The 11,497-nt window shown below is 48.8% G+C and overlaps 1 protein-coding gene across 4 annotated transcripts in view; it reads left to right on the top strand.

Annotated features, from left to right (window-relative positions):
- Positions 1-1,383: 1,383 nt before the first annotated feature.
- itga11b (integrin, alpha 11b) overlaps positions 1,384-11,497 on the top strand; it is a 31,417-nt gene continuing 21,303 nt past the window's right edge. For 3 of the 4 annotated variants that reach the window (XM_084672749.1, XM_084672747.1, XM_084672748.1), the window contains exons 1-10: positions 1,384-1,512; positions 5,055-5,166; positions 8,531-8,640; positions 8,929-9,020; positions 9,155-9,269; positions 9,342-9,469; positions 9,567-9,715; positions 9,919-10,063; positions 10,278-10,443; positions 10,700-10,770. In XM_084672749.1, coding sequence (XP_084528875.1) covers positions 1,464-1,512; positions 5,055-5,166; positions 8,531-8,640; positions 8,929-9,020; positions 9,155-9,269; positions 9,342-9,469; positions 9,567-9,715; positions 9,919-10,063; positions 10,278-10,443; positions 10,700-10,770 — 1,137 coding nt within the window. In that variant the 5' untranslated portion in view covers positions 1,384-1,463. Of the gene's footprint in view, positions 1,513-5,054; positions 5,167-8,530; positions 8,641-8,928; positions 9,021-9,154; positions 9,270-9,341; positions 9,470-9,566; positions 9,716-9,918; positions 10,064-10,277; positions 10,444-10,699; positions 10,771-11,497 lie in introns of those variants that run through there. The other variant, XM_084672750.1, reaches the window with a different exon arrangement.

Genomic DNA, 11,497 nt, shown 5'->3' with positions numbered 1-11,497 from the left:
TTCAGTCATAGACCCAGTCCCTCCTCCCTCAGTCATAGTCCTAGTCCCTCCTCCCTCCTTCAGTCATAGTCCCAGTCCCTCCCCCTTCAGTCATAGTCCCAGTCTCTCCTCCCTCAGTCATAGTCCCAGTCCCTCCTCCCTCCTTCAGTCATAGTCCCAGTCCCTCCCCCTTCAGTCATAGTCCCAGTCTCTCCTCCCTCAGTCATAGTCCCAGTCCCTCCTCCCTCCTTCAGTCATAGTCCCAGTCCCTCCCCCTTCAGTCATAGTCCCAGTCTCTCCTCCCTCAGTCATAGTCCCAGTCCCTCCTCCCTCCTTCAGTCATAGTCCCAGTCCCTCCCCCTTCAGTCATAGTCCCAGTCTCTCCTCCCTCAGTCATAGTCCCAGTCCCTCCTCCCTCAGTCATAGTCCCAGTCCCTCCTCCCTCAGTCATAGTCCCAGTCCCTCCTCCCTCAGTCATAGTCCCAGTCTCTCCTCCTTCAGTCATAGTCCCAGTCCCTCCTCCCTCAGTCTTAGTCCCAGTCCCTCCTCCCTCAGTCATAGTCCCAGTCCCTCCTCCCTCAGTCATAGTCCTAGTCCCTCCTCCCTCCTTCAGTCATAGTCCCAGTCCCTCCTCCCTCAGTCATAGTCCTAGTCCCTCCTCCCTCCTTCAGTCATAGTCCCAGTCCCTCCCCCTTCAGTCATAGTCCCAGTCTCTCCTCCCTCAGTCATAGTCCCAGTCCCTCTTCCCTCCTTCAGTCATAGTCCCAGTCCCTCCCCCTTCAGTCTTAGTCCCAGTCCCTCCTCCCTCAGTCTTAGTCCCAGTCCCTCCTCCCTCAGTCATAGTCCCAGTCCCTCCTCCCTCAGTCATAGTCCTAGTCCCTCCTCCCTCCTTCAGTCATAGTCCCAGTCCCTCCTCCCTCAGTCATAGTCCTAGTCCCTCCTCCCTCCTTCAGTCATAGTCCCAGTCCCTCCCCCTTCAGTCATAGTCCCAGTCTCTCCTCCCTCAGTCATAGTCCCAGTCCCTCCTCCCTCCTTCAGTCATAGTCCCAGTCCCTCCTCCCTCCTTCAGTCATAGTCCCAGTCCCTCCTCCCTCCTTCAGTCATAGTCCCAGTCCCTCCTCCCTCAGTCATAGTCCCAGTCCCTCCTCCCTCAGTCATAGTCCCAGTCCCTCCCCCTTCAGTCATAGTCCCAGTCTCTCCTCCCTCAGTCATATTCCCAGTCCCTCCTCCCTCAGTCATAGTCCCAGTCCCTCCTCCCTCCTTCAGTCATAGTCCCAGTCCCTCCTCCCTCAGTCATAGTCCCAGTCCCTCCTCCCTCAGTCATAGTCCCAGTCCCTCCTCCCTCAGTCATAGTCCCAGTCCCTCCTCCCTCAGTCATAGTCCCAGTCCCTCCTCCTTCAGACATAGAGAGCCTGTGGAGCAGAAGTGTCCACAGCAGCGTACGCATTGTGAGGAGAACACCAGAACAGCCCACATCAACACACATGGAACACTACCAGATGCTACTGCTGTGGACCTGGAGCCTGCTGCCAGGTGAGGGGGGGGGGGGACACAGTGACAGTGAGTGAATAAGTGAGAGGGAGTGAGAGAGAGTGGTAAACAGTGTATTAAGAGTAACAGAAAATGAGATTTTTGGGTATTTTGATTAATACGTGGATTATGAAGAATTGTTTAACATTTGGTGTGACCTGTATCAGAGTTAGATGTACTTTCAAGAGTCTATGTGTGACTATAAACTTTATATACATTTTACAGTTATATGGGACAACACCGGCAAGCAGTGTAAAGCTGCACAGGACATGTAAAGCCTGTGCTCTAACTAGCAGTGAGTCTGATGTCTGGGTGTCCAGATGCCCACCTGCTCCCCCCATATCTAGAGCCTTGAATGGGTTGGATGACCACAGTTTATTTTAAGACTAATTTTCTCAAACTTCACCTCCTATAACGATGACCCATCAAACGTACTGACTCGTCAGCTCTCCAGGGTGACAGAAGATGTTGCTTTGGTTAGGAAAGCTCACAGCTTTCCACAGAGTACAGAGACCAGTCAGCAGGAGGAGGAGCTAAGAAGATCAACTGACACTGCTCTTCAGCATGGTTGGCTTCAGTAAGGGCACATATGGTCTATGTTTAATGAGAAATATTAGCCAAAGTCGAGGCCTTTGGGGCCAGAATGGGAATTCCAGCCCTTTTCTAATGCGAGTACGTAATCAGTCTCTCACTCTGCCACCAGGCTGGGGCTGTTGTGCTTGGCAGGGCTGCGGTGTGGAGTGGTTAAGTAAACTTTGCTCGTAAAAAAGTTGACACATTAGCTCAACTTCACTTCTATCTTCCTGAGAAGAGGTGTGAACCTTCCTGATGTTGGAAACAGTGGAGCCTCCTTAGTCCCACTCCAGAGTCTGAGCACCCCCTGTGGTTCTTCAGACAACACTGTCTTTAAACACCCACAGGCCACATGCACACAATAAACCACAGGGAACATTTGAAGCACTCAGCTCATCAAAACAGCCCGTAGACCGTATCCACTGGAGATCGAGCCGAACCCTGCCCTGGTCCACACTGGGAGTCTGGAGGGTCAACAGCATGGGGACTGTCCAGTTGTTGGGTTGTGTTGGTTTAGTGTGATGTGCCTGTTGGTGTTTGTTGGGGCACTGTGAGAATTACGGTTATATCTCCAAAAGTTCTAGACCCAACAGCCAGCAGGACAATGTTTGGTGTTTGTTAGACATTGTTGGGGCCATGTGAACTGAGGTGCTGATAGGCTAAAAGAGACATGTTGCCTCTGCAGGCTCTCTCTGTGTCCTCTCTCTCTCTCTCTCTCTCTCTCTGTGTCCTGTCCTCTCTCTCTCTCTGTGTCCTGTCCTCTCTCTGTGTGTGTCCTGTCCTCTCTCTCTCTCTCTCTCTCTCTCTCTCTCTCTCTCTCTCTCTCTCTCTCTCTCTCTCTCTCTCTCTCTCTCTCTGTCCTGTCCTCTCTCTGTGCAATAGTCTGGCCTAACTGTCAGCCCATTATTCAGGATATTGGGCAGGATGTAAAACAGATGTCTGATCTTCAGTCTGTCACCTTGTCTCTGTACCTTCCAGAGTCCCGCCCCCTAGACAAACTGCCACAAGGCTGCTATGTGGTCTAAGATATCAGCTTTTTACAGACTTTCTCAGGTCCAAGTCTCGTCTGGATCATAACTGAAGCATCCTCGCAGAGCCAAGTCTTTTAGACAGCTCAGATAAATCTGGATCCTCAGGCCCTCCTCAAACAGAAGCTGATCTCACTAGCTGTTACCAAACAAATACAACCTCAGGGCATGAACATGCACAAATCATTTTTCTTCCACGGTTTATTTCTTTGCAGCAGCCAAGATGATCAGAACTTCCATCTTGGCAGCCCCTGACTAGACCGTCTCGCAGCGCCTCGCAGCGACATCAGACTGTTGTTCAAACAGCTTGGTAGACTCTGAGGAATCTCTTGTTTGAACACCATTGAGCAAACATCTTTATCCTCCATTCACTATTTTGGGCTGTAAACATTCAAGCTATGATCCTTAATCACCGCTGACCTACAGCAGCTGTTTCAGCTTCATACTCAAGCCTTTATACTCAGAACAGCATAACGTCATGTCTTCCTCTGTTCACTCACTTCACCTGCCAACTTCCAGTTGTCGATATTCAGCATCATGGAAAGCCGGTCTCACTGTGAGGCACCGAGAGCCAAAATGAAAGGTGCACCAGATGTCTTTATTCCACATCCCGTCAGCTTGATGAATCCAAGTCAGTTAGATAACGATCTGAATTCTAATGTTGTGCTATGTTTGACAGAGTGCTGGAGCCCTGGTCTGATTGAGGATGATTACTTTTAAAGCTGCTTCTCTCTCATGCACTCTCTGTCTCTCTCCTCTCTCATGTTACACAGGAGCCAATAATTCTCATTTTCTGTCATTCAGCTAAGTGATGATACAATTTGTTCCTTTCGATCAATGAGCCAGGCAGTAACAGTGAAGAGGGCTGGGTACACAGTCACATTCCTATTCACAAATCACTTTACAGGCCATACAAGACCCTCTCAACAACTGAACCCTTTTTATTTTGGTTTACAACTAAATCCCGTCAAAGCAACACCTGGTAATAAGTTGCCTGAGTGGACGTGGAAAACTCAGGTGAAACAAGACCTTCAAGATAACGGGTTAGAAACAGGAACATTCAGGAATTAGAGGATGAAATTATGCCTGACCCTTTTCTCTGGTCTTCTAGTCATCTGGTCCATGTTTTTCCGCTCCTCACTATTTCCTGGAACGGAAATGATAGTTGAATTTTGATATGACATCATCAGTCAGAAACCCCCCCGCCCCTCTCGCTGTCAGCGTCCTTCCTCCTCCACCAGATCAAAGCTGCTGTGTGGACGGGCCTGTCTAGAGATCAGCGCTGAGACGAAGAGAGAGAGACAGAGAGACAGAGAGACAGAGAGACAGAGAGACAGAGAGACAGAGAGACAGAGAGACAGAGAGACAGTGACAGAGAGACAGAGAGACAGAGAGACAGAGAGACAGAGAGACAGAGAGACAGAGAGACAGAGAGACAGAGAGACAGAGAGACAGAGAGACAGAGAGACAGAGAGACAGAGAGTGCAGGAGAAGAAGAGAAGAGAGGCTAGCTTGATCAGCTTACTCACACACTGTAATTAAGTGAGCTGGTGTCTCTATTGTCTTGCCTTTGGGCAACACATTGCATTCCCTCCACTGATGGCTGTCTGATACAGTTTGATCAGAAGTGTTGTGTATCAAATGGCACATCCTGGCAGTGTGACCTATCATGGTGGCATGCAAACCTTCAGAGACCATTGAGTTGTCCTGATTCCATGGATGGAACATGCAGAACTGTCAGTACACACTTTCACATTCACAAAATGGATAACATGACTTAACATTACTCTGCTTCTCCACCAGTGAAGGCTCATCTGGTGTGATGTGTGTGTGTGTGATGTGTGTGTGATGTGTGTGTGATGTGTGTGTAATGTGTGTGTAATGTGTGTGTGATGTGTGTGTGTGATGTGTGTGTAATGTGTGTGTAATGTGTGTGTGTTCCAGGTCTCCAGCACTGCTTCAACTTTGACACCAGGAAATCCAAGATCATCTGGGGCTCCAAGGAGGCCCAGTTTGGATACACGGTCCAGCAGCACGAGACAGAAGGACACAAGTGGTAACTTCTCACCTCCTCCTCACACCTGAATAGTCACCATCACACCTGTGCCTGTACCTGAACATCCACCATCACACCTGTGCCTGTACCTGAACATCCACCATCACGTACGGCTTCTCACTAGTCTCTCTCATCTGGTCAGATAACTGAGCGGTTAGGGAACCGGGCTATTAATCAGAAGGTTGCCGGTTTGATTCCCGGCCATGCAAAATGACATTGTGTCCTTGGACAAGGCACTTCACCCTACTTGTCTCAGGGGAATGTCCCTGTACTTACTGTAAGTCGCTCTGGATAAGAGCTTCTGCTAAATGTCTAAATGTCTCTCTGCTCACCTTGGAAAGATCTACACAGACTCGTACTATAAGAGACAGAGCACAGTTGGGTTTCGAGACCCATTCAGTAAAATGTAGCCTACAATGTCTCTTGGATATCAAAAATATTTGTTCTTCTTCTTTATAACAGGCTCAATACAGTCATGCGCATTTCCTCAGCTCGACATCAGAGCACTTGCCTGTGGCTGTTTCCGCTTACTACATCTCCTAAGTGGAGCATATCATCAGGACTGCTGGACATTATCCATGGTCCTTTTCCTTTAAAATTACACTCTTTGATTACTTCTAATTGCGTCCCAAAAGGCTCCACATCTATTTTGATGTCAGTGTAGGCTTGGCACGGTAGGCTAGTATCGGCCTTGGCCGCTGTTGCCATCAACTGTCTGGGGCGTCTGTGTCTAATCTGAAAGCGATCACATTGCACATCTAAACTTCCATGGTGAAAGCACATTGTCAGGCCCCGCGGCTACTCGTTACGTCAGTTTGTGAAAAGACACTCCTGCTCGGTTCTGTTGTTCAAGTATTGTGATGCATGGGGTCACTTATAACGCGTCATGGCGTCCCTGTAAAGTCACATAGTTTGAGTTTTAATCTTTTTCCGTTGAGGCTTCTATCACAGAGCCCAGTTGGAATTGGGTAACATTCCTCGTCCTCTTTCTGTTTTTCAACTGGAAGTCTCCCAGCCATGATGAATATCTTGCGGTTTCCCAAGATCGCGAAATATTTCGCCCTTTGAAGTACCAGGTAAATAAGCGGAAAATACTTGAGCATTTGTCTAGCAACCTGTTCGTTGGTGTCCTGAGGCCACTGATGGCTTTGGAAAATCTGTGTTGTGGTCTCTTGTTCCCTGGCCTCCCCCTGCGTGTCCCAGCACTGGCTGATGAAGGGTGCAGAATAACAGAGTTTGCGATGCTACAGAGTCCTTGCTTTTCACGAGAGCCGGAGAGATTGTCGACACACTTAGTGAAAGAGATGTGCAGTACTAGTCTCACACACATGAAACTTACATTCAGTGCTTGGAGATGCATTTAGCCCCTATTGAATTAGCCTCAGTCAAATATATGCAGGCCTGAATTCTAATTTCCTGAAGATAATTACCTCCGGACAATTTGGATAGCGTGCCAGCACATTTCTCCGTTAATAGCCTTGCCGTTGACTGTTGATAAATGACCATTGTCATTTAAAATGTAATATCAGTGTCTGTTTCCATCGCTGGGGCGATCTGTCACTGCCATTCCTGATCGTCCCCTCCTGTGTTCCCTGCTGGGTCAGGTGAGAGGCCAGACACCACCCAGCAAGCTCTGGCCGGTCTAACAGGTCTGACCTTGGAACTGGAGGCTCCTCTGGTGGAAGACAAAGCCATGCTGAGAAATGGCAGCTGTGTCAGCCTGTGTGTCCAGTCTGTGGCTGGCTCCCTCTGATCTCTCTGTGCGGTGTCTGTTTCTGGGTGTTTAGTCTGCTGGTGTGTTGGTATTCTGTGTTGGCCCCTCAGCACCATGAGACCACTGTCAGGGTCAAGGGTCATGGCCATGTTCACAGAGGAACATCTAAAGCTGTTTCCAGTCTACATGACATGATAACACGCACTCTCAGCAGTCAGAGTGTCTGGGCCTCATACTCATGTCAGACCTTGGTTGAGGGTAACCACTGAAAGCGCTGTGAATGACTTCTGTTCAGATCCCTTTAGAACAGAATCAAGAAGAGATCCACCAAAGTTTGAATCAAATGAAAACCAAAACGTTGTCAGAAACATTGTACCAACTCTCTGGCCACTGTCTGAGCCAAACATGCAGGATGCTAGTTGACCAAGGCCTGTGCCCTCTGGGGTGACGAGCTCTCTGTACTGTGGTAAACAGCTTGAGGTATGAGGGCTCACACACAATCATTCCACAGGCCTGAGGTTTGGGATGTGGTTTGTCAACGCTCCCCCTAGCCAGTTTGATCTGGATGTGAAATACATTAGCCGATTAAGAATTGGCAGGCTTTGCTGTGGCGTATCCTAAACCCTAAACAGACATGTTCCTACCAGAGAGCACCTCTACTGTGTTAGACCAGAGAGCAGCTCTACTGTGTTACACCAGAGAGCACCTCTACTGTGTTACACCAGAGAGCACCTCTACTGTGTTAGACCAGAGAGCAGCTCTACTGTTTTACACCAGAGAGCAGCCTTACTGTGTTACACCAGAGAGCACCTCTACTGTGTTAGACCAGAGAGCAGCTCTATTGTATTACACCAGAGAGCAGCTCTATTGTGTTACACCAGAGAGAAGCTCTACTGTGTTACACCAGAGAGAAGCTCTACTGTGTACAGACAGACAGGCAGACAGACAGGCAGACAGGCACACTGACAGACAGACAGGCAGCAAGCAGACAGTCACACAGACAGACAGACAGACAGGCACACAGACAGACAGGCAGTCAAGCAGGCAGACAGACAGACAGACAGACAGACAGACAGACAGACAGACAGACAGGCAGACAGACAGGCAGACAGACAGACAGACAGATCACCACACAGACAGACAGACAGACAGACAGACAAGCAGACAGATAGGCACACAGACAGACAGACAGACAGACAGACAGACAGACAGACAGGCAGGCAGCAAGCAGACAGACAGACAGACAGACAGACAGGCAGACAGGCAGGCAGACAGGCAGACAGGCAGACAGGCAGACAGACAGACAGACAGACAGACAGGCAGACAGACAGACAGACAGACAGACAGACAGGCAGACAGACAGACAGGCAGACAGACAGACAGATCACCACACAGACAGACAGACAAGCAGACAGATAGGCACACAGACAGACAGACAGACAGACAGACAGACATACAGGCAGCAAGCAGGCAGACAGACAGGCACACAGACACAGACAGACAGACAGAAACACAGACACAGACAGACAGACAGACAGACAGGCAGACAGGCAGACAATCAGGCAGACAGGCAGACAGACAGGCAGGCACAATCCCTTCCCCCTGTTTCTAGGACCAGAACTAATCCATGTTCTGTTTCTGGCTCTCCAGGCTTTTGGTTGGAGCTCCGTTGGAAAGGAGCGGTCAGCACCAGACAGGGGATGTGTACAGATGCCCCCTAGACACCAACCCCACCTCCAACTGCTCCAGGCTCCACCTCGGTATAATGACCCCTCCCACACGCACACGCACACGCACACGCACACACCAGACCACAGGACGGAGCCCACAAAGAGTGTAGGCCAGGTGTTGGTTCAGACGAGAAACACCTGTCCTGTCTCAGATTGAGATGTCCCTGTCTTGACAGGTTGAACTGAAGCAGGTTCAGTAGAGAGGGTAGCTTTACTCGATGAACAGTCTTAACCACCTAATAAAGATGTAACCAACCCTGACATCAACACTGTCACTCATTTACATGAAGTTGTTTTTGTCTTGTTCATCTCTTCAAGGAAAGATATCTCTAAACAACGTGCTGGAGCGCAAAGACAACATGAGACTGGGAATGACCCTGGCCTCAGACCCCAAAGACAACAGCTTTGTGGTGAGAGAGAACACACCACCAGGATGTGTAACCAGCCCTTGTAGTTGCACTCTAAGTTGTCAGGTCATGTTAACCCCGACGGAAAACTGTCAAATCAATCCAGTGTCCATGGTGGTTTGTGGTTTGTGCTCCAGGCTTGTGGCCCTCTGTGGTCGTACGAGTGTGGAAGCTCAGTATACAGCACAGGCATCTGCTCCAGAGTCAACAGCAGCTTCAAGTTCACCCGCACCATCGCTCCTGCTTTCCAGAGTAAGGACCCGTCCAGACACGGTCTCTCTCCTCTGACACGGCATACTTGAGTATCCTGACTGTTTCTCACAGGGTGCGAGACATATATGGACATAGTGATCGTCCTGGACGGATCCAACTCCATATATCCCTGGTATGAAGTCCAGGACTTCCTCATCAACATTCTCCAGAAGTTTTACATCGGGCCAGGCCAGATCCAGGTGAGGTGAATGTGAGAAATGCTCCTTCTGATGACAGGAAGTCGTTGATGTTTTGGACCGGTTGGACACTTGTCACTGAGCCGTGGTGTGTCTGCAGGTTGGCGTGGTGCAGTATGGGTCCAGGGTGGTCCATGAGTTTAACCTGAATGACTTCCGCAGCGTGGAGGAGGTGGTGGCAGCAGCCAGGAACATTGACCAGCGAGGAGGAGAGGAGACGCGCACAGCCTTGGGCATCAACGTAGCACGGTACCAGACGCTCCTTGCATCCCACCCTCACCTTGTCTCCACTCCATGCTTACCAAAATGTGGCTCACACCTGCCAACAACAGTAAAGTCAGTTTCTGAAGTCAGTTTCTACTGAGGATCACAGAGGTTTCTGATTGCCAATAAAACCCCTTTGCTCACCATTGTAAGACTCATTGAGAATTGCTGTAATGTCCATAAATCAGGACTGAGGCGTTCAAACGAGGAGGTCGAAAAGGAGCCAAGAAAGTGATGATCGTCATCACTGACGGGGAGTCCCACGACAGCCCAGACCTTCAGACGGCGGTGAAGGAAAGCCAGAATGAAAACATCACCTTGTACGCTATCGCCGTGAGTTCTTCTTTCACGTGTTCCTTTCTCCCTCCTTGATCCGGGCCTGTCTGCTTTGTTCTCTCCAGGTTCCTGGCAGTCCGTTCCAAACCATGTGCTGCTAGTTTCATATGCTGTGTTGCCATTGATTACAGACAATGTATTATCCAGTGATGGTATTTTGCATGGCTGGTCTGTGGTATTCATGGTGTGTTGTTTGATGTTCTGTTCCTAGGTCCTGGGTTATTACAATCGGCGTGGAATAAACCCAGAGGCCTTCCTGAAGGAAATCAAATTCATTGCCAGCGACCCTGATGAAAAACACTTCTTCAATGTCACAGACGAGTCGGCGCTGAAGGACATTGTGGACGCGTTGGGAGAGCGGCTATACAGCCTGGAGGGTACACCTCCTATCAAGACCTGCTGTCACCTCTGAGTTTGAATAACATTGTGCAGTTCAGCCAACAGACCGTTCCATGTTTCAGTGTAATGCTCTCTTGGCTGTGTTTTTTAAAACTTGTCTTTTTCCAAACAGAACTCTGAACTTTTGATCTTCTGCTGTACCTTCTACCTTAACCCTTTGTCTCTATGTTTTGTCTTTTGGGATGAAATAATGACTCAAATATGATTTTATTGTGATTTGTCATGTTTTCACAGGGACAAATACAAATGGAACAGCCTTCGGCCTGCAGATGTCGCAGGCAGGCTTCTCCTCTCATGTAGTGGAGGTGAGTTCCTCTAAAGATCAGTCTGTTATTATTTACTCTCTGAGGATGGGTTCTCTCATCACAAGCTGTTGGAATAGTCTGTCATCTTCCTCGTTTCCTGTTTGTGTAATTGTGAGGGATTTAGAGGCACTGTGGCTGCTGTCCTTACAGGGACACTGTCTCCCCAGTGGATCCTGAGCAGTGCATGAAAAGGATAATGTCTTGAATGTGAGTTCTGTTCAAAACAGAAGACAGGAGCTGATTGAATTTGGTAAATATTATGGTTTGAGTTAGCATGGGTTCTGTTGATACTGGAGAAAGCATAACCATAGCTGGAAAAATAAGATATTGGTACTTCACATTGTTGGATTCCAGAGGCTGAGAAACTTTAGGCAGGAAGATAACATTGTGGAAAGATTTTTGGTGTCAGAACTTTTAGAGAAAAAGTAGTCCGTAGAGAGCAGATGGTTTTGTTGAATGCGGACCTGCCAGCAGACTGACACACACGTACACACACACACCTAAACACTTACACAAACGCACACAGGATTTATCGAAACATTTAGTGAATGTCCTAAAAACTATTTTTCAGTTCACCACTTCTCTGCCTGCAGTGTTTTCCTGTCTCTCATTGGGAATACTGGAACGGCTGTGACGTTGTATAAGTATAACTAATATGGAAACATAGAGCTTCAGTTCATTGTTTGTTGAACTGGCAGCCTGTACTGCATTACTCACATGAGCAGCA

This window comes from Hypomesus nipponensis, chromosome 14 (assembly GCF_054491055.1).
Source record: "Hypomesus nipponensis isolate SF chromosome 14, ASM5449105v1, whole genome shotgun sequence".
NCBI classification, from domain to species: Eukaryota; Metazoa; Chordata; class Actinopteri; order Osmeriformes; family Osmeridae; genus Hypomesus; species Hypomesus nipponensis.
This window is presented reverse-complemented; position numbering and strand designations above follow the sequence as displayed.